The 23079-nt window shown below is 48.3% G+C and overlaps 1 protein-coding gene and 1 long non-coding RNA gene across 2 annotated transcripts in view; one reads left to right on the forward strand and one right to left on the reverse strand.

Moving 5' to 3' along the window:
* Positions 1–23079, reverse strand: part of MYO1F (myosin IF) — a 60109-nt gene that overhangs the window by 36682 nt on the left and 348 nt on the right. Inside the window, exons 2-4 of the mRNA XM_083421414.1 lie at positions 10034–10171; positions 4234–4323; positions 4024–4118 (exon numbers count right to left, since the gene is read on the reverse strand). Of these exons, the coding sequence (XP_083277540.1) occupies positions 4024–4118; positions 4234–4323; positions 10034–10171 (323 nt within the window). The remainder of the gene's footprint in view (positions 1–4023; positions 4119–4233; positions 4324–10033; positions 10172–23079) is intronic.
* LOC310668670 lies at positions 20760–22779 on the forward strand. The gene is made up of 3 exons (XR_014506778.1): positions 20760–20826; positions 21374–21430; positions 22413–22779. It is a non-coding gene; the product is annotated as an uncharacterized lncRNA (long non-coding RNA).

Consider the following 23079-nt stretch of genomic DNA (forward strand, 5'->3'; position numbering starts at 1 on the left):
CAAGCCCTAAATTTATACAGTATATATTTTTTCCTTTTCCTTTAACAACAGGCCTCTTCCTAAGTCACTGCAGCCGTGGTAAAAAAACAAAACCCCACGCCTGCCCCAGGAGTTCTGCTTGAAGGGCAACAGCAGAACTTCTGCTAGAGGAAGAAGTGTGTATGTTTGTATGTTAGTGTCTGTGTAACCTTCATGCTGAGTTTTGAGTTGCTCAATCATCCCAGATCGTCCATCAGGGGGGAGCTGAAGTGGTCTCCTGATTGCTGGGTTTCTTTTTCTTGCCACTGGAATGAGACACCCATTTGAATTCAGAGAAGGTTGATAGACTGGGCAGAACTATGCCACTGAGATGACCATTTTTTATATTTATAAAAAAGAGGCTCAGGCAAGTCAGGAGTCCTCCTTCTATCTTCCAGAGCTGGGATGAGGAAACTGTGGTCCTCCAGATATCACTCCCAGGTGGCTCATAATCAAAGATGTTGGGTGTTGGGTGTTCTGACCTATAAAGCCTTAAATGGCTCAGGGCCGCAATATCTCAAGGACTGCCTCCCTCCATATGAACTGACCCAGAGATCATCTTCTGAGGCCCTCCTTCGTGTGCCTCCTCCTCGAGAGGCCCGGAGGGTGGCAACACAAGAACATGGCCTTTTCTGTGGTGGCTCCTCAATTGTGGGAAGCTCTCCCCAGGAAGGTTCGCCTGACGCCTTCATTATACACAGATGTTCCCTGAGCTAAGAAGAAGCAAAATCTACGGCATGCAAGAGACGGAGAATGCATTTATTCAAAAACAGGGAATGCCTCTTTTTAGAACAGAATAATGAAGGCGCCAGGTGAGCCTCCCTTGGGAGAACATTCCACAAACGGGGAGCCACCACAGAAAAGGCCCTGTTCTTGTGTTGCCACCCTCCGGACCTCACATGGAGGAAGCACATGAAAAAGGGCCTCAGAGGATGATCTCAGGGTCCGGGTCGGTTTATATGGAGAGAGGCAGTCCTGGAGGGATTGAAATCCTGAGCTGTTTAAGGCTTTAGAGCAGGGGTCAGCAAACCTTTTCAGCCACTGTCCCTCAGACCTTGTGGTGGGCTGGGCTATATTTTTGGGGGGAGGAAATGAACGAATTCCTATGCCCCACAAATAACCCAGAGATGCATTTTAAATAAAAGGACACATTCAGCTCATGTAAAAACACGCTGATTCCTGGACCATCCACAGGCCGGATTGAGAAGGGGATTGGGCTGGAACTGGCCCCCGGGCTTTAGGTTGCCTACCCATGCTTTAGAGGACAAAAACAGCACTTTGGTTTGGGCCCGGAAACTGATTGGCAGTTGGACCGGAATATGCTCAACCTGTTTTGCCCCCATAAGCAACCTGGACCGCGCATGCTGCGCTAGCTGGAGTTTCCTAACCGTCTTCAGTGGCAGACCACGTATAACATGGAGCAGTAACCTCACCCCAAGGTTAGATTAGATCATGGATAAAAACATGAGGAGTTGTTGCTCCCACTACCACATCCCCTGAAGCAAACCAGGGAAGCCTCGATGCATCCAGGTTTCACCCTCGTGACAACCCCAAACCTGGGAGAGGCCGTGACGCGGGGCAAGGGACCGAGTGGGGATTAAACCCCACGGTCTCTCTAGCTTGCCAGGACATCAGGCTTCCCAGCTGCCAAGCACCCGGATCATGATTCAATATATAAGGATTTATATACAGTGGATGCTCGGGTTGCGAACATGATCCATGTGGGAAGAACATTTGCAACCCGCAGCGCACATATGCACATGCGCGGGTCGCAATTCAGTGCTTCTGCGCATGCGCAAAGCACGATTTAGCAATTCTGTGCTTGCACAAGCACCGAAACCTGGAAGTAACCCGTTCCGGTACAGTCATTCCTCATGTTACGTCCGCTTCATGTTATGTTCCTTCAGGTTACGTCCCAGGTTTGGCCGCTCACGCATGCGCAGAAGTGCAAAATGACATAACGCGCATGTGCAGAAGTGGTGAATCAAAACCCATGCATGCGCAGACGTGCAGCTGCAGGTTGCGTTCTTTTCAAGTTGCAGACCAGCCTCAGGAACGGATCCCGTTCACAACCAGAGGTACCACTGTACTTCCGGGTTTGGCGTGATGCGCAACCCGAAATCGCGCAACCCGAAGCGTCTGTAACCTGAGGTACCACTGTATTTCAAAAGAGCTTAACACAACTTTTTCCAATTAACAATCAATTCACTTTGAACTTCCCCTCTGCCCTCCTCCCGGCTTTCCCTAATTTTCCAAATAATGTTTCCTGTTACAGTCCTTCTGTGCCTTCTCTTCTCCACAATATTTTCAAATACAGGTTTTACTCTAAGGCTACTTGCGCCTCAACACATTTTACAGTATTTTTTAAAATGATGGCATATGCTGAAATGGCAAAGCTACCTGGAAGGCTTAGAGTTAAGGACAACAGAGGCTTTAAAAAAGACTGGGAGCCGTTTATGTTGTATTTACAGAAGTGTTGTAAAGAAGTGGACTCATTAGCAGGGTTTGAGCAGACACAACAAAACAAACATAGAGATCAAGATGTAATAACAGGGAAATAGCAAAGTGTAAGAGGCAAATTGAAAACAATTATGGTGTAAAAATGCTAAGAATATAGCAATATTCAGCTTAAAGAATGCAATATTAAGGTACAGTGGTGCCCCGCAAGACGAATGCCTCGCAAGACGGAAAACCCGCTAGACGAAAGGGTTTTCCGTTTTTCGATGCGCTTCGCAGGATGAATTTCCCTATGGGCTTGCTTCGCAAGACGAAAATGTCTTGCGAGTTCCTGCGATTTTTTTCCGCTCCCCACCCCCTTTTTCTAAGGCACTAAGCTGCTAATAGCCTTTTAGCAGCTAATCCGCTAATCCCTTAAGCCTCTAATAGCCGCTAATAGCCCCTAAACCGCTAATAGCGCTAATCCGCTAATAGGGTTGCTTTGCAAGACGAAAAAACTGCTAGACGAAGAGACTCGCGGAACGGATTCTTTTCGTCTTGTGAGGCACCACTGTATAATATTGCGGGACTTGACATCTTTCCGCAGGGCCTGCAAGACAGAGCTGTTCCACCTGGCCTTTGGTTTGGACCCTTATGTTTCCCTCCCCTTACGGTTTTGATCTATGGGCTACTTTTAAAATGAGGCTGCATTGTAAACTGCATTTTAACCTGTATTTTAAATTGGTTTTTTTTCTTTTCCTATTATGTTTTTACTGTCATTTTACTGGTATTAGCCGCCCTGAGCCTGGCTCTGGCTGGGGAGGGCGGGGTATAACTAAAATTTATTTATAACAATAATAATAAAATAAGCAGTAGAAGTTAATGTGTAAAGAACCAGAAGAGGTAGTTGAGGGAAGTTGGAGTGTGTCTGTTAGGAATTGTATTTTTTCTTCTTCTTGACATAATGTTATTTTGATGAATACAAAATTGTAAAACTTAATAAAAAATATTTTTTTAAAAAAGCAATATTTAAAAATAACCCACCAACCTTTTCCAGTGCTCCTTCAATCCTGCCTCCATAGAATTATAGAATCCTAGAGTTGGAAGAGACCACAAGGGCCATCGAGTCCAACCCCCTGCCAAGCAGGAAACACCATCAGAGCACTCCTGACATATGGTTGTCAAGCCTCTGCTTAAAGACCTCCAAAGAAGGAGACTCCACCACACTCCTTGGCAGCAAATTCCACTGTCAAACAGCTCTTACTGTCAGGAAGTTCTTCCTAATGTTGAGGTGGAATCTTCTTTCTTGTAGTTTGGATCCATTGCTCCGTGTCCGCTTCTCTGGAGCAGCAGAAAACAACCTTTCTCCCTCCTCTATGTGACATCCTTTGATATATTTGAACATGGCTATCATATCACCCCTTAACCTCCTCTTCTCCAGGCTAAACATGCCCAGCTCCTAATTTCACTAGCTGGACTTGCCAATTTGGCAGCTTCTGTCAATTTCAGCCGCCAGTCCTCTTCAGCATGGATAGCGATTCCATTCTGTTTTGCCCTCCGTTTCCTTACCTGATGATGACGCACTGATTCTCCCCGTCGATGAGCATGTTTCGGTACATGTTGTCGGTCAAGGCGTAGATGTGGGGCGGGTTTTCGTACTGTGCCTAGGACAGAACACCAGAGAGGCGTGAATCCGGGGCTCGGCCACCTTAAGAAGTTGGGGTGCCCACTGGCGGCCCCCCGACCCCTTCTCCCAGCCCCACAACTCCAGGGCCTTACTGCTCCTTGGTAGAGTTCTACTTCCCGGTCTGTGAAATAGGGCATTTGCTTAAAGGGGTTGACAGAGATGAGGACGGGTCCAATATAGGTCTGAGAACCACCTGTTAAGGAATAATCTGTCTGTCTGAATATATATTTTTTCTATCTCTATAGGTAACCTTGCCTGAAATGCACCTCCTCACCGCAGCTTCAGAAACCAGCATTCAAGCATGGACCTCAAACCTGGAGAAGATGTGGGTTTCTTGTTTTCTCTGGCTAGGGAGGGTAGGACTCGAACCTGTGGCTTCAGGTTACAAGTGTAATAAACGAAAACCTGCCCTTATTCCCTTATGGGGGACACAAGAGCCCTTATAGAGTCCTTTGCAGGTTCTCCATCGGTCGGAGAAAAGAACAGAGGCCAAGCAGAGAATACTGAGAAGCAAAGCAGCTAGTAAGCCTGATCTTTATTGATCTGTTGCAAGAGGGTGCCCCCTTCACACACAGGAAAGGAGGAGGACCCAGAACAAAGGTGTGCCCGCCCTTATATAGACATTTTAAATTGCCTGCCCTGGAGTCCAAGACCACCCCCAGATACATCATACCTACATCACAGAAATCTGAGTGCGTTGTTTACCTCCTGTCTGGCAGGTTACCTGTTAACGCTCACTTGATTGGATACCCTGGGGAGCCTGGCCAGTCTTTTGTAATGATAAATACTTAGTTCCTGAGCCAGGTCATGGGCTCACCCTATTCATACACAGACAGACATACCCTTAAGACAGGAATTGTGAAGGAAAAGACAATGGGGAGGCCTTTCCATTTTCCGTCGACCTTGCAGAGAAATATTTGAGGTCAATTTGGGAGGGACAAAATGGTTCCAGGACTTTTTCTGTGGGGTTTCAGACATGTGGTTTATATGTGCAGTTATATATATAACCTTAAATTTTTTATTTTACAAGAAAAGAGATTCCGACTCAAAATCAGGAAGAACATTCTGACAGTAAGAGCTGTTCAGCCATGGGACGGTTATATGCAGAGGCTGGGTGGCCCTCTGTCAGGGATGCTTTATCTGTGATTCACGCATTGCAGGGGGGGGTTGGACTAGATGACCATTGGGGTCCCTTCCAACTTTACGATTGTATGATTCTATGAAATCAGAAGCCAGGGTGGCTTCTGTAAACCCGGGACCATTCCTGGAAAATCAGGACACTTGGGTTGATCCTTGCTGAATTCTGCAAGAAGCTCAGCTCCCAGGTTGGTTGTAAGTAGCATAGCAAGCAGGTGGGGGCTGGGTCGTGGCTGACCGAGGTGAGGGGGGCAGTGCCCCATTGACCCCAAGGCGCCATGGCATGTACAACTGGCCCAAGGTCCGGCTGCGCCTGCAAACTTGGCCGCCCTGCAAGCTAGAACCATCTGGCCATTCTCTCTGGCGCCACCTACTGTTGGGCTCCCGGGCTTCCACCCTCCCAGCAACCGCCACCACCAAATGCACTTTCAGCTTCGGGAGGCAGTGGCCGGGGTTCTGCTCTGCATGGTCCCTGAGCATCCGAGGCGGACCCAGGTTCGGATCCAGCCCGCAGGACCTTTTAGCATCGCCCTGGGCACCTGACTTATGTGGGTCGTGGCGATTCTGAATGACTCAGACCACAGTACGGAAGTCCTTTTCACAACGGCTGCTGTGGGCGGCGCTATTTTTAAGCAGGAAGATGAAAGCCAGACAACTTTTCAGTTTCGGTGTGTGTGCGTTTACCCCATATAGCTAAAGAGTCCCGTGACTTTGACTAAGCCCATCTCTCTTGCATGCTAATTCTTAGAACTTCTGTGGACCTTCAGATTACAGTGGTACCTCGGGTTAAGAACTTAATTCGTTCTGGAGGTCTGTTCTTAACCTGAAGCTGTTCTTCACCTGAAGCACCACTTTAGCTAATGGGGCCTCCCCATGCTGCCGGAGCATGATTTCTGTTCCCATCCTGAATCAAAGTTCTTAACCTGAGGTACTATTTCTGGGTTAGCGGAGTCTGTAACCTGAAGCATCTGTAACCCGAGGTACCACTGTATTATTATTATTATTATTATTATTATTACTATACTATTTACAGTGGTACCTTGGGTTAAGTACTTAATTTGTTCCGGAGGTCTGTTCTTAACCTGAAGCTGTTCTTAACCTGAAGCACCACTTTAGCTAATGGGGCCTCCCACTGCCGCTGCACAATTTCTGTTCCCATCCTGAAGCAAAGTCCTTAACCTGAGGTACTATTTCTGGGTTAGCGGAGTCTGTAACCTGAAGCATCTGTAACCTGAAGCATCTGTAACCCGAGGTACCACTGTATTATTATTATTATTATCATTATTATTATTATTATTATTACTATGCTATTTACAGTGGTACCTTGGGTTAAGTACTTAATTCGTTCCGGAGGTCCGTTCTTAACCTGAAGCTGTTCTTAACCTGAAGCACCACTTTAGCTAATGGGGCCTCCCGCTGCTGCCACGCAATTTCTGTTCTCATCCTGAAGTAAAGTTCTTAACCCGAGGTATTATTTTTGGGTTAGCGGAGTCTGTAACCTGAAGCATCTGTAACCTGAAGCGTCTGTAACCCGAGGTACTACCGTAGTAGCAGTAATAATAATAATTGTGTGGCACCTATACCCACAGGACTCAGGGTGGTTCACAATATAAAATCACAATTTTAAAAAACCATAAAGCGCATAATCAAAATTAAAATAAAAGCAACCCAGATGTTGCCTGACCGCAGCTTCTTTGTACAGCGCAGGCTTAAATTGCGGAACTCCCTCGCACAATGACAGACAACAACTTGGGTAGGTTTAAAAGAGGATTGAGAAGGAACAGGCTTTCGAAGGCTATTAGCCACAGTTGGAGAAAGTGATGCTTGTGAATCCCAGTTGGTGGAAATCTCAGGAGGACGGAAGCTGCCCTTGTGGTCGGATCCTGGTTCCAGGATTCCCATAGGCATCTGGCTGGCCGCTGTGAGAACAGGACCCTGGACTAGACGCATCACTGGCCTCATCCAACAGGCTCTCCTTATGCGCTTTGTTGTTGTTGTTGTTTAGTCGCTTAGTCGTGTCCGACTCTTCGTGACCCCCTGGACCAGAACACGCCAGGCCCTCCTGTCTTCCACTGCCTCCCGCAGTTTGGTCAGACTCATGCTGGTAGCTTCGAGAACACTGTCCCACCATCTCGCCCTCTGTCGTCCCCTTCTCCTTGTGCCCTCCATCTTTCCCAACATCAGGGTCTTTTCCAGGGAGTCTTCTCTTCTCCTGAGGTGGCCAAAGTCTTGGAGCCTCAGCTTCAGGATCTGTCCTTCCAGTGAGCACTCAGGGCTGATTTCCTTCAGAATGGAGAGGTTGGATCTTCTTGCAGTCCATGGGACTCTCAAGAGTCTCCTCCAGCACCAGAATTCAAAAGCGTCAATTCTTCGGCGATCAGCCTTCTTTCTGGTCCAGCTCTCACTTCCATACATCACTACTGGGAAAACCATAGCTTTAACTATACGGACCTTTGTTGGCAAGGTGATGTCTCTGCTTTTTAAGATGCTATCTAGGTTTGTCATTGCCCTTCTGCGTTTATGGATTCCCAAACCCCATAACCATCCACTGGCCATACGGCCTGTTTATTCTTGTTCAACATCACCTGGCATTCTGAGACTGGCTGAAAGAGGAGGCTTGAGAGGAGATCGAAGAGCCACCCTCCAATATCTCCAGAGCTGCCCCATGGAAGAGGGAACGCCTTGCTTTCTCCTGCTCTGGAGAGTAGGACTCGAACCCATGGCCTCAAGTGACAATAAAGGAGATTCCGACTCCACATCAGTAAGAGCTGTTTGACTGTGGGACTGTGGGGCCTTCCTTGAAGGCTTTTAGACCGAGGTTCCTGGAGGGCTATCTGCCAAGAGTTCTTGAGCTGAGATTCCTGCATTGTAGGGGGGTTGGACTGGATGACCCCTGGGGTTCCCTTTCAACTCTACCATTCTATAATTCTTTGATTCCCCCGAATGGGAAGGCCCAATTTATCCTCCCTAGCTAACAGCTGCCAGTAGATCTCATCTCCATGGGTTCATTCTAACCCAGCCATTCTCAACCTGTGGGTCCCCAGATGTTGTTGGACTACAACTCCCATCACCCCTAGCTAGCAAGGCCAGAGCTCAGGGATGATGGGAGTTGTAGTCCAACAACATCTGGGGACCCACAGGTTGAGAACCGCTGTTGGCAACCTAAGGCCCGGGGGCCGGATGCAGCCCAATCGCCTTCTCAATCCGGCCCGCAGGCGGCCCAGGAATCAGCGTGTTTTCACATGAGTAGAACGTGTGCTTTTATTTAAAATGCATCTCTGGTTTATTTGTGGGGCCTGCCTGGTGTTTTTACATGAGTAGAACGTGTCCTTTTATTTAAAATGCATCTCTGGGTTATTTGTGGGGCCTGCCTGGTGTTTTTACATGAGTAGAACGTGCCCTTTTATTTAAAATGCATCTCTGGGTTATTTGTGGGGCCTGCCTGGTGTTTTTACATGAGTAGAATGTGTGCTTTTATTTTAAATGCACCTTTGGGTTATTTGTGGGGCGTAGGAATTCGTTCATTCCCCCCCCCAAAAAATATAGTCCAGCCCCCCCACAAAGTCTGAGGGACAGTGGACCCTGCTGAAAAAGTTTGCTGACCCCTGATCTAAACCATTTTGCTTATTAAACAGAGCTGCTGAATCAGACCACAAAGACTCACCAGGGGCATCTCTCCCCTCCAGATGTTGCCAGTCTTCAGATACATCGTCCCTAACAACTGCCATGCTGCCTCGAGTTGGAATCCAACAACATCTGGGTGTGTGTGTGTTACAGGTTTTCCCCTCCCTGACCCCCAAAATGGGGCACCCCCTTCTCTAGGGAGGGAATGCCTCTTTTAAAAAGAGGCATCTTCCCATTTCTTGCAGGAGTTAGGGCAGGCTGCTTCTCAGAGCAGCACCAGGGGGTTTCGCAGAACTGTGGAGTTGGAAGGGACCCCTGGGGGTCATCTAGTCCAACCCCCCCACCCCGCAATGTAGGAACTCACACTGGGAAAAGAGTCCCTCAATGGGAGCATCAAAACATTTGGGAAATGGGCAGAGAAATGGGCTTGTGGAGCGAAGAGGAGGCTTTCAGAGCTCTGCCGGGACTGCCAAATTTGGAGAGGACGACGGGAGAGGAAGAGCAGGGGGAGGAACGTGCTTGGCCACAAACCACAGGGACATCTGAACGGAAGTGACACAGGGGGACAGCAGCACAAGAGCAAAACTATAAATTTAAGAAGGATGTCAACAAGCTGGAAGGTGTGCAGAGGAGAGCGTCCAAAATGATCAGGGATCTGGAAACCAGACCTGATGAGGAATGGTTGAAGGAGCTGGAAAAGAGGCGATAGGAGAGCCTGTGAAGGGCTGCCACATGGAAGAGGGAGCAAGCTTGCTTTCTCCCGCTCTGGACAGCAGGACTCGAACCCATGACTCCCAGTGACAAAGAAAGGCGATTGTGACTAAACATCACGTAGAACTTTCTGACTGTAAGAGCTGTTCAAACGTGGGATGGAAAGTGGCACACTCTCCTTCCCTGGAGGTTTTGGAGCAGAGGTTGGGTGGCCTTCTGTCATGGATGCTTCAACTGCATTGCAGGGGGTGGGGCTGGATGACCTCTGGGGGTCCCTCGCAACCCAACAATTCTATGATTCTAATTCACTGCCCGAAATGAAAACTTGGCTCTGTCAGATGCCTCGACTCTGATCACGACGGGCGCACATGGCACCAATGGCTAGAAGGGAACACAAGAAAGAACGACGGAAAAGGATACGAAGATATAGTCATCCATGAACCGCTTCTTGAGATTTTCGACGATGGCGTCTTCGTTGATCTTGCTGAGGAGGACCATGTCATCCACCCCGCTCTGCTTGACATTGTGGCTCTGCCAATGGAACCTTTCTTTGCTGCCCTGGAAAGATTTGAGAGAGAGAGAGAAGAAAGCGGAGTCAGGCCGGCAGAATGGATCCGGAGTTCGGATGGACGGATCTGTCCATTTACACTTTCATTCAGCCTCTGATTCCCTCCTCCTCCTCCCCCCCAGTTTCAACTATTTTGTTATTTATTACCATGGAATTGCCGAATTGTGGAGTTGGAAGGGGACCCCTGAAGGTCATCCAGCCCCCCCCCCCGCAATGCAGGAATCTCCACTGAAGCATCCATGACAGATAATGACGCCATCCAACCTCTGCTTAAAAACCTCTAACCCTTAAAAAAAACCCTTCACTGGAATATCACAGGGCGGTCCGCAACACAAAAACGCAAAACGAAAACACAAAATACAAAATAAGCAAAAACGAAACAAGAGCAAAGCAACAACCCCCCTCCCACAAACACAGACCCCACCCCCAATATTCCTCAGGTGAAAATAAGGACATTTCTCACTCCCATCAAGTGACACCTGGCTTGAGAAAAGGATCTAGGAGTCTTGGTTGACCACAAACTTGACATGAGCCAACAGTGTGACGCGGCAGCTAAAAAAGCCAATGCAATTCTGGGCTGCATCAATAGGAGTATAGCATCTAGATCAAGGGAAGTAATAGTGCCACTGTATTCTGCTCTGGTCAGACCTCACCTGGAGTACTGTGTCCAGTTCTGGGCACCACAGTTCAAGAAGGACACTGACAAACTGGAACGTGTACAGAGGAGGGCAACCAAAATGGTCAAAGGCCTGGAAACGATGCCTTATGAGGAACGGCTAAGGGAGCTGGGCATGTTTAGCCTGGAGAAGAGGAGGTAAAGGGGTGATGCGATAGCCATGTTCAAATATATAAAAGGATGTCACATAGAGGAGGGAGAAAGGTTGTTTTCTGCTGCTCCAGAGAAGCGGACACGGAGCAATGGATCCAAACTACAAGAAAGAAGATTCCACCTCAACATTAGGAAGAACTTCCTGACAGTGGAATTTGCTGCCCAGGAGTGTGGTGGAGTCTCCTTCTTTGGAGGTCTTTAAGCAGAGGCTTGACAACCATATGTCAGGAGTGCTCTGATGGTGTTTCCTGCTTGGCAGGGGGTTGGACTCGATGGCCCTTGGGGTCTCCTCCAACTCTATGATTCTATGACCCTTCTTGACCCCCCCCCCATTTTTGGCACACAACCCCGCCCCCCTGGCAGAACATTTCCACCACTTCACCAACAGGATACGGCACACACAAACCCTGAGAAAACTCCTTAACGCCTCGCAGCTGCCATAGGGCCATTCTGGGACACAGCACAAGATATTATGGGCTGTCCTGTGAATCTGCTGGATGAAAGAGCAGAAGAACGTTGCCTCGGGAGAGTGAGGAAAATTCTCAGGGATGATTCACAGCCTGGCCGGCACTTTCTTGATCTCTGTTAAGTTGTGGGTGAACATATCAGACGACACAGCGCTTCTTCAAACAGCTCTTGTTTATTCACAGGCCAGAACAGAACTGAACTGAAAGGTGCAGTCAGCCTGCTTATATAGAGCTCCAGTACAACGTTACTGTAACAATTTTCTAAAACTACCCAATCAGTGAACGTCACTTTCGATCCCTTATTTGCATAACTATCTACAGTATCCCCCTGCTGGCCCAGGGTGAGAACTTCAGTACATAACACTCTCCTGCCCTTGGGCAGAAGATATAGAAGCACGATTAGTTGCACCAACAGGGTAAAGAACAGCTTCTATCCGTAAAAGATAACAACAGGGCAATGGACTTTCGGGTTTGGTGGGTGTGCGTCAGTAAACGAGGGGAATTAAGACTAAGAGAGCTGAGTGGGGGTGCTCTGTAATCTCACTGTATACAAGTTGGACAAATGACAATAAAGTACCGTATTTTTTGCTCTATAAGACTCACTTTTTCCCTCCTAAAAAGTAAGGGGAAATGTGTGTGCGTCTTATGGAGTGAATGCAGGCTGCACAGCTATCCCAGAAGCCAGAACAGCAAGAGGGATTGCTGCTTTCACTGCGCAGCAATCCCTCTTGCTGTTCTGGCTTCTGAGATTCAGAATATTTTTTTTCTTGTTTCCCTCTTCCAAAAACTAGGTGCGTCTTGTGGTCTGGTGCGTCTTATAGAGCGAAAAATACGGTATTTCAATTTCAATAAATCAGAAGCTGGAGTGGCTTTTGTAATTCCAGACTGTCTGCAGACCCCCTGAGTGTCCCAACTTTTCCAGGGACAACCCCGGATTTACAGAAGCCGTCACGGTTTCCGCTTTGATAACAGAACGTCCCGCTTTTCCTTGGGGTGTCCCTATTTTCATCGGAGAAATGTTGGGGCGTAGGTAACCAAACAACCTTTAGAAGACATTGGGAGGCGGCCCTGTAGAGGGAAGTTTTTTTAATGTTTTACAGTGGTACCTCAAGTTACAAATGCCTCAGGTTACAAATGCTTCAGGTTACAAACTCCACTAACCTGGAAGAGTTACCTCAAGTTGAGAACTTTGCCCCAGAATGAGAATGGAAATCGTGTGCCAGCGGCGCAGCAAAAGCACACCTCTAGTTAAGAACGGACCTCCGGAACGAATTAAGTTCGTAACTAGAGGTACCACTGTATTATGTTTTTATATATGTTGGAAGCTGCCCAGAGTGGCTGGGGCAACCCAGTCAGATGGGTAAGTATTATTATTATTATTATTATTATTATTATTATTGAACAGGATGTCTCTATTTTCATTGGGAAAATGTTGGAAGGTATGTACAGTCCCCGGAACACCAGGACGCTTGGAGGGTATGCAAACACAGCAAAAAGGCCCTGGATAGTTTTATCAGCCAAAGACCTGGTTATAGAGGAATGTTTTTGCCTGGCGCTGAAATATACAACAACCGCTCGGGTTGCGAATGTGATCCCTGCGGAATGCACGTTCGCAACCCACAGCATTCGCAACCCACATCTGCGCATGTGCGGGTTGCGATTCGGCACTTCTGCGCATGCGCAAAGAGCGATTTAGCGCTTCTGCGCATGCGCGATTGCCAAAACCCAGAAATAACCTATTCCAGTACTTCAGGGTTTCAGCAGACTGCAACCCGAAAAAACACAACCTGAAGCGGACGCAACATGAGGTATGACTGTATGCCATGGGGGAGAGCATTCCAGCAACGGGGAGCCACCACAAAAAAGGCCCTGTTCTCGTGTTGTCATCCTCCAGACCTCATGGGGAGGAGGCACACAAAGAAGGGCCTCAGAGGATGAGTCCGGGGCAGTTTATTTGGGGAGAGGCGGTCCTGGAGGGATTGCTCCGTGCAGTGGGCTCATTCCTCAACACGCACCTCTTGATCCTCCATTCGGTCAAGCAAAAATTACAGTCAGAGTTGAAGGGCACATTCTGCAGAGGCAAAAACACTCTCCAGGAGGGCGTGCAGAGCCAATGAGGGCCATGGGTTGGGGCAAGGCTTGCGGGGAGTTATGAGGGCCAGGCAGAGAGGTCCCAGGGGCCACATTTGGTGCTTTCTCCACCCCCCACTGTAGTCACCGACAGAAGTATTTCCGAAGGGGAAGTTTTAACTGCTCTTACATGCGGCTGATTGCTTAAGAGGTGGTTTAGCTGCAGTGGGGCAATTTGGGAGATCTCGGCCTGTCGAGTCGTTCCGGTGCTTTTAAGATCGAGGGCTGAGATCCGACAAAGTCAGGCTCACAACAGACCCACTGGCTTCAATGGAACGAGGCAGCCCTGCAGATTTCAACAATCTATTAATAAATTAATAAACAAACATTGCCCCCCCCCCGCCTATTTAAGTATGTATTGTTGCCGGGCTGAAAATAATATGGAGAATTTCCAGGGACAGGCTGAGACCAGAGAGGGGAGAGGCTGGAGAACCGGGTCCTAACACAACTACCCTCTGAAATCTGGGCGTCTCTGAGTTTTAGGACCCGGTTCTCCAGCCTCTCCCCTTCTGCAAATGTGTTCAGCAATATGCATTGGGTTTTTTGGAGGGGTCAGTCTGGATGATGTCCCGGGTCCCTTCCACTTCTTGAGACCCTATAACTGTTTGGGGTGGGATGCATGAGAGCAAGCTCTTTGGCTTTTCTCCCTCTGCAGGACTTTTCTGATTTCCATATATGCCTTTGGGGTGAGGGGGCGGAAGGCACACAGGCCAATTTGCTGATGTTTAGGGATTTTTATAGAAAAAATAATTTGCAAATGGGTGAGGAAATGCGGTGGGGTTGAGATGAAGAAAAAACAGGAAACTGCAAATCGGGAGGGATTTCTGGAGATCCTCAGATCTGGCTGCTAAACTCAAAGGCCTCTCCTGCCTTCACTGAAACCCTCGTCTGCCCCCAAGGAATTTATTTTGGACGTAGTGGTTTTTGATTTATTGTGGATTGCTAACTTGTTGATTAACCTCACTTGCAGATACTGGAAATGTCAGAATATTATACGTTTAGGAACCGATGAGCAGCTAGCCAATGCTTCAGGATAATAAACAACAACAAAATATTGCAATAAGGTGAATTGCAAGGAATGTGAATTAGATATAACTGGGAAACCATTTCAGCAACAAGAGGAAACAATGGGCACATCGAGAACGGAATCAATTTTTGGAAAAACTGTATGGAAATTGCTTTCATTTGTGGTTGATTTTCAATTTGCCAAAAAAAGGGGGGGGCAGGGAAGAAACCATAGTCTGCCCTTTTCTTGGTGTGGTCACTGTTTGCAAAAGCATTCACCATCCACATCCTCCAGATCTTATGCAGAACACAAGAAGGTCTCTTCCTCTGAGGTTTGGCTTCTGCGGCTGGAGAGCTTCGGTTTAAAGGAAAGGGGAAGTGAGGTAGCTGTGTTGTGAGTGTGTTTGTGTGTGTTGTGAAACCTGTCTCTGCGTTTCCCAGGACATGGTTTCGAAAAGGCGGCCAGAGAGAATGGGGCCGACAATCAGCCCCAAAGCAGTGAGTTCCCCCCCCAAAAAATGGCATGTCCTGCGGATCGCTAGGTCAGCGGAGGGTGTCTCCCGCTGCAACTCTGTATGAGTCTCCGTTCCAGGCCTGGCCTCCTCTCAATCAGCAAGCGCCCCACCCCGGGCAAGACCGCCACCACCCATGGGTTTCCTGTGTCGCGTGCAAACTTCAGAGGCAGCAAGGAGGCACACTTCCTGTGGTTAAAGTTAGAGGAGCGATCAAGGGCCTAGTCCTCAGCGAGGTGGCAAACCTGACTCTGGGCAGTGCCACTTCAGAGTGTTGCATGAATTTATGTATAGGTTGGGGGGGGTGTTGCCCCTCCAGCAGATATCAGGCACATGCAGCCCACTACCCAAACCAGCACAATCACTTTTGTGACTTTTGTGATTTGCCCCCACAAAACACTTCATCACAGTTTCTTCCTAGCTATTCAAAGGGCCTTTGCTGCACGATACCAAATGTAAGAATTCACTGACAAATGTATCTATGTACTGGCTCACTGGGAAAACTTCGGAAATTCATATAGACATGTGAGCTCAGCTACTGAGCAGCCCCTCTGCCTGAGGGATAATCCCTGGCATCCTGATACCTGAGTGCCAGACAGGTAGCCATTCCAGAAAGAACAAACCCAGAGGAAGACCAAAGGGTGTGATGAACTTGGCTGGCAAACAGGGAAATGTAAATATCTCTTTTGTTATCCTTGATGGGTGTTTGGTGGAGGGCAAGGGGAACCATGGCGCAGGGTCCAGGATGCTCAGATTACTACCACCAGACCTCCCCTTTCATGATGTATCCATGATGTAGTTTTGGGGGGGTGTAACATGGGGATGAGCAGCTAATAAAAGTTGGGGTCTTCTTTTGTTCAGGGCTTCCATCTTGTTCCACCTGGTGGCAGGTGGGAGTCCTGTCGCAACAGTCTTCAATCAAGACCAAGCCGACTGGCTGCTGTTTTGCTCTGGTATTCCTGGCTGGTGTCCTTGTTTTTTGTCCAGGGGAGCCCTCAGATTTCTCCGTTAACAACAGGCAGAACCTCCAAGTGTCCCTATTTTCCAGGGACAGTCGTGCACTTGCAGAAGCCGTTCCGATTTCTGATCTGATCCTGGAATGTCCTGCTTTTGCTTAGGACGTCCCAGTACACATCGGAAATCTCTGGCAGTGCATTCTTGAGCCTGTGACGGAGGGAGGTGGATAAAACGAAAGTTGGCATCCAAACCTCTGAGCCAGCTCTCTCACAGAACCACAGACTTGAACGGGACCCCAAGGGTCATCTAGCCCAACCCCCAGGGATCTTTTGCCCAATGTCGAACCCACAACCCTGAGAGTCTCATGCTCTACTGACTGAGCAGTAGGTAGCTCATATCAGCTGCATTGATTTATCTATTCGTGTTTAGTTTTAAATGTATTAATGATTATTCTGGGCAGCTTACAAACATTGCCTTCCGGGGGTGGGCGGGGCCAGAGGGAAAAGTGGGCGGAGCAAACAGAAACATTACAAGAATGTTTTAGCAGGTGCCAAAAAAGGGACAGGCGCCTGTTGTCAATAGGCGGGGAGTTCCAAAGATCAATTTCTTACAAATGAGGAATGGGTATTATGTGGCAGCTGTTGACAGGCCCAGTTCTGCAGATAGAAGAGGTTTCTATCTGAGTTTCTTATCTGTCCAGATTTAAATTCTCCACCTTTCCGCATCAATGTGAATCCTCGTGAAAATACCCGTGCAAATTCACCAGAGCTTTAGTGCTAATTTCTCCAAATATGCACGTTTCCTGTAAGCCGTTTTCCCTGTGCTATTTCCACTATTATAGATATCTGTGTGCACACCCGTAATTATGCAGATTTTGGGAGCTGGGTCGCCACATCGCAAAATTCAGAAATGTGCAAATTTCGAAAGATCGCTGCAAATTTCGGTCTTGCAAATTTCGAAAGGTCTGCATTAAGTGAACCAAATTCCTCCTCTTCCGCTTTCCTCCTTTGAGTGCCGTGCTCTTTTCAGTCCTCATTTAAAAATACGAGCACGAGAAGAGACGCTGGATCGGGGCCCTAACCTCTCCAAATGATGTTTCTACCCTCCCGCACTGATGAGTCTCTATCCTCCTCTTCTGACCTCTCCATTCTGTTTTCACACCTCCCACCACTGTCACTTTTCTTCCAGCCTCTCATACTGTCCCCACCCCATGCTGTTAAGCTATTATGGGATTGTTTTGGTGTTTCTGGCGCCTCCCACCCCCCCTTAAGATCTTTTGCCTATCTGCAAACCTCAGGGGTTACTCACAGTTTACTGATATTCCTGTCTTAGAATCATGAAATCGCAAAGTTGGGATCTTCAAAGGTCATCCAGTCCAACCCCCTGCAATCCTGCCCACAGCCCTGCCTGGGTGGGCTCGAACCCCCAACCTGGTTCACAGCCAGACGCACTGACCCATTTGAGACGTTTTCTCCCCATAAAGAATGTGCTGCAACCCCGGCACAGGAGCCGCCATTTGCCGCAGAATTCACAAAGAATGCAAAATTAATAAGAAATAAAATTCTCCCCTCCTGCTGAACCCCCTTATGGTTTTGGCAGATCTTTGGGACTGTTAAGTATTAAATCTGACCCTCTCTTCGCAGATCTCAATTTCTGCTGTCCTCGGATGCGAGGTGGTTCTTTCTGTTACGCTTTCAGGCCTGACTAAATGTCAAGAACTTCCTAAATATCAGGAAGAACTTTCTGACAGTCAGAGCAGTGGACAGTGGACAGTGGAACGGGCGGCCTAGGAATGTGGCGGACTCTCCTTCTCATTTCCAAACAGAAGCTGGATGGCCAGGGATTCTTTATCTGCGTTTCCTGCGTTGCAGGGGGTTGGTCTGGATGACCCCTGGGGTTCCCTTCCAACTCTACACTTCTATGCTTCTATAACCTGGAGCTTTCAAGCAAGTCAGTGCTGGTTTAATTGTTATGTTGGCATTAGAACAAAGCATTGCTTGACATAGAAACTGGTTTTTTATGGCAGAATGGAAGTGTAAAAAAATGGAAGTGTAAAAATTCCCGAAGGCTGTCAAAGCCACTACTTCTCAATATTTGCAATGTATGGATCATTTGGTAAGTAGAAAAATGAAACCTTCATAAGCACAGGAATAGCACCTCATCTAACCTATGGGAATGGGGGCGTTATTCCGCTACTTTTATTTTTCTTTTGATTATGTATTTTGTGTTTTTATATTGTGATTTTGTGTCGCAATTGCCCTGAGACCCTGCGGGTATAGGGATGTATAATAATAATAATAATAATAATAATAATAATAGCATACAAAATTTTATTTCTTAATTGAATTATTAATTATTATTATTTTGTGGATAGCTGTTCAGTGGAAAAAGCAGGACAGGAAGACTTCGACTCACAACCTAAATACCTACATAGAGATCTTTCACTTCCTGTTGTTTTGAAGCTGCAAAGCTCAGCCCCCTGCGTGCTTACTCAGAAGTAAACGCTGCTGTGCCCACTGTGGCTTACTCCCAGATAAATATGCGGAGCAGCACCGAGCGGCAAACTTTCTTCGCATCTCCTCCTGCGAAACTTTCTGGGGGCCAGCAGTCAGAGGTGGGCGGGGCGAGAAGTAAAAGTGGGCGGGGCACCAGAAGTAAACCCCGCCTCCTCGCCATAGCCAAATTTCCACACACCCCTCTCTGTCTGTCCTCCATCCAGGCGAGTGAAAGACAAGATTGGGGTATGAAGACACATTCCCGGCTGTGGGAAAATGCTCAGGGGAGGGAGCACGACCTGGAGAGAGAGGGTGTGCGGCCTCAGCACATTTCCGAGGGCCAGACAGAGATGCGTGGAGGGCCACTCCCAAGGGGTCTAAATTGAAGCTAAATTGAAGCTAAATTAAACCTTAGGGAGGTTTAAAAAAAGCAAAGCAAAATGTGAAAACAGTGTGTTTGTCGGCTGTTGAGGGATTGACAGCAATCACTTCCCCCCAACATTTATTGGGTGAAAATAGGAACTCCCTATTCTGTAACCACACAGCCTAGGGCTTGCTGATTAGAAGGTTGGCGGTTCGAATCCCCGCGATGGGGTGAGCTCCCGTTGCTCCTGCCAACCTAGCAGTTCGAAAGCACATCAAAGTACAAGTAGATAAATAGGTACCACTCTGGCGGGAAGGTAAACGGCGTTTCCATGCGCTGCTCTGGTTCGCCAGACGCGGCTTAGTCCTGCTGGCCACATGACCCAGAAGCTGTACGCCGGCTCCCTCGGCCAATAAAGCGAAATGAGCGCCACAACCCCAGAGTCGTCCGCGACTGGACCAATGGTCAGGGGTCCCTTTACCTTTACCTTATTCCGTAACAACAACAACAAGGCGTCTGTGACATTGCTCTGTCAGAGAGAAGCATCACAGAATCACAGATTTGGAAGGGGCCACAAGTGTCATCTCGCCCAACCCCTTGCAAGGCAGGAACCTTTTTGCCTAACGTGGGACTCAAACCCGCGACCTTGAGATGCATACTCTCCAACATTTCTCTCACGAAAATAGAGACTCTTGGGCGGCTTCCAACATATGTAAAAACATAATAAAAACGTGAAACGTTTAAAAACTGCCTTCAGGAGTCTTCTAACGGTTGCATAGCTCCTTATCTCTTGGGCTTGGGGATGGCACAACTCCGGACCCTCTAACATTTCTCTGATGAAAACAGGGACGTCCTGAGGAAAAGCGGGACATTCTGGGATCAAATCAAAAACCGGGACAGCTTCTGCAAATCCCTGGAAAATAGGGACACTTGGAGGGTGAATGCCTGGATAGTTCTGTGCTGACAATGCCAAGGTCGCAGGTTCAATCCCCGTATGGGACAGCTGCATTGCAGGGGGTTGGGCTGGATGATCTTCAAGGTCCCTTCCAACTCTACGGTTCTATGGTCTGACTTCATTTCCTGGTGATGCTAACCTTCCACAGCAATTAACACCACCCAAAGTGGCCTTTTGGGCGGGTGCAGAGGTGCTGAGATTCCTCTCGGATGCCTGTGACAAGAACTAGAATACCCATTTCCCAGCCTGGAAAGAGAGAGCGGTTGCTAAACCCCGCAGGCTCCAGGAAGTCCTCAAGCAGGACGCAAAGGCAGAAAACAACCCCTTGCTCCTAGTCAGCAAAATCTAGTACTCCAAGGTAGACTGCCCTTCCACGGGGAGGCTCCAAGTTGCTGTCAAGGTGGATCTCTGTTAAGGAGAGCTCTGCTGGGTCAGAGCAAAAGCCTGCCAAGTCCAGTGGCCAATCAGACTCATGGGGTCATAGAATCGTAGGACTGTAGATTCAGAAGAGACCTCCAAGGATCATCTAATCCAGGGGTCTGCAACCTTTAAGACAAAAAGAGCCACTTGGACCCGTTTCTGAAGAAAAAAAAACTGGGAGCCGCAAAACCATTGCGACATTTAAAGCATGCGCGCCGCTGCCCTCCAATTTGACAGCGGGCGGGGAGGTGACGTCGGGACGGTGCGTGACTAACGCACGCACTGCCCCCATGCGACGTCACAGCCAGTACAGCGCCCGCCACAGTGGGGAGTGTCGGGGCGCACAATGCGCCTCCTCCCCTCGCTAGTATCTGCCCCGGAGCCGCGGCAAAGGTGTAAAAGAGCCACATGCGGCTCCGGAGCCGCGGGTTGCAGACCCCTGATCTAATCCAACCCCGGCAATGCAGGAATCTCAGCCAAAGAGATTCTCTCCCTCAAGCCCACAAGCAGGGTGTGAAATGAATGAGGCTAATCCCGAAACGCGGTGGTTGCTACCTCTCCCACTCCCTCTGGTTTGGGTTCTTTGAGGTAGACTTCCTTAGATCATGGAGGTTCCGTTACACCAATAGCTATGGAGAGATCAGCTTTCCTTCCCCGAATCTCTGCAGTCTAGTGGACATTACCATATCTCCTGGCAGGGAATCCTGTCAGTTTGAGGAACAGGATTTCCCCCCCCCCCCAGCCTGTGGACCGGCATGTGGGTCCCTCGTGGGCACTTTGGGGTCATGAGGCCGGGCTGGTGACCATCCCGGCTTGTGGGCAGAGTCATGAGGACTTCATTCAGTCTTCAGATTATCCACTCACTGCCCGCTTTCGCAGTGGGCACGACTTGGTCTGAGATTCTGGCCTGAATCTACTGCTAAATTTCATTCTGAATTGATTGTTCTGAATCTCCTGATGGGCAGGGATGCCCCGGGGTCCAAGGATCACAAGAGAAGGAGAACAAAACGTCATTTCAAGCCACTTTCCCCCTACTAATTTTAAACTCTGTGTTCTAGTTTCAGTGTGGCTATGCCCCAGAAATACATCTGAACATGGACCCAATTGTTAAGCGTGTAAAGACAAAAGAAGCAATTATAATTTAACAGTTTTCATGTTACTCTATTTTATCAAAGCAACTACTGAAAAATAATTATGATGGGAAGATCTCACACAGGTGAAGGGAAGCAGTGGGGAGGAGGGGGGGTTAGGTTGAATTGGGGGGGGAAATAATATATGGATATAATAGATTCTTGTAGAATAGTAATATATTGTAACCAGAAAAGAAGTTTAAAAGGGGAAGTAAATGTACTTTTAGTATTTTCATTATTGTAATAGTTATTATTATTTCTTATCGGTAAAAGGCAATGTTAATTTAGGTTTCTTTGTTTTGCTGTCTGTATAAATTATTTAAAGCCAATAATAATAATAATAAAAATACATCTGGACCTGGACCCAAATATGTGCCAGCTGGGAGCTGAATCTGGGATTCACCCTGTCTTTAATTAGCACAACAGAATGTCAGGATAAAGGCAGGTCTCGGTGGGAGCTGGAAGGACCCTCAGGGATCATCTAGACCAACCCCCTGCAACGCAGGAATATGCAGCTGTACCATAACAACATACAGTGAAAACAGCATCAAACAGAATCCGCCCCTTCAGGGCTTTTGGAACAGGACTTTTACCTCAGATCGTTCCAAGGGTTGGTATTGTATTCACTGTTAGCCGCAAGGTAGACCCTCTGAAGTGAGTGGACATGACTAACTTAGGCCTGTGACTCTGAACATGTCTACTCTGAGTAAAAACCCAGCGGGATGCAACTGATGGATGCCTGTCAGAGCGGCGGGGGAGTGAAAAAGAGCAGAAACCACATCATGGACCTCATAAGGACTAGCCACTTGAGCTGCCCAGGCACCTTCTTGCGCCAAAACACATAGAATTGAGGTCACAGCCCAGCACTTCTGCAAGTTGTTTTTGGGAAGAAGGCTTCAAGCAAGGCCTGCCGGGTTAGGCGTCTCCTCTGGACGGGGAAGCTTAATTTTGCCTTTTTTATTTTTAGCAAACCAGCTGAAGAACACCACCCACCCTGGAATGAATCAGGAGGACCGAAATACACATGTGTCTGAATTGCACATCCTTGCACCAAAAAACAGAAGCAACAGACCAGACACAGAAATGGCAGAATTCCTTTTGGCCTGGGTAAGTACAACTTAATCCATCACCTCTGAATACACATAAACACACACGCATATATATAACGGTGCCACCTTATTTTATCTGAAATAAGTCCCCGTCGATTGAGTTTTTGAGTAAGCATACTGAGGACTAGAACTTTTGTTTCCCTCCCCAAATTCTCACGCCAAGCGGATGCCAAGCGGTAACTTTCCTTCAAGTAACCCTAGCAGTTTAAGCAACAAGTGGCAAGCAATTTGTCAGGGAATTTGGGGTGTGTGGGGCAGTGGCGTAGCGTGGGTTGTCAGCACCCGGGGCAAGGCAAGTAATTTGCGCCCCCCCCCCACTGCACTGTCCCTCCCCAGATAGTCTCTCTCTCTCTCTCCGCACCGCACCGCACGCCTGGCACCCTCCCCTCCACAGTGGGCGGCGACCCGGCGGCTCGGATCGGATTCGCACAGCCAGCACTGCAGTGAGAGAGAGTGAGTGAGCCAGGTAGGGGCAGAGAGCTGCGAGTGCGAGCGCGCCCCCCAGATGTTGCGCCCAGTGCGGCC

Source organism: Podarcis tiliguerta (genome assembly GCF_965153285.1).
Source record: "Podarcis tiliguerta genome assembly, chromosome: 18".
In the NCBI taxonomy this organism is placed as follows: Eukaryota; Metazoa; Chordata; class Lepidosauria; order Squamata; family Lacertidae; genus Podarcis; species Podarcis tiliguerta.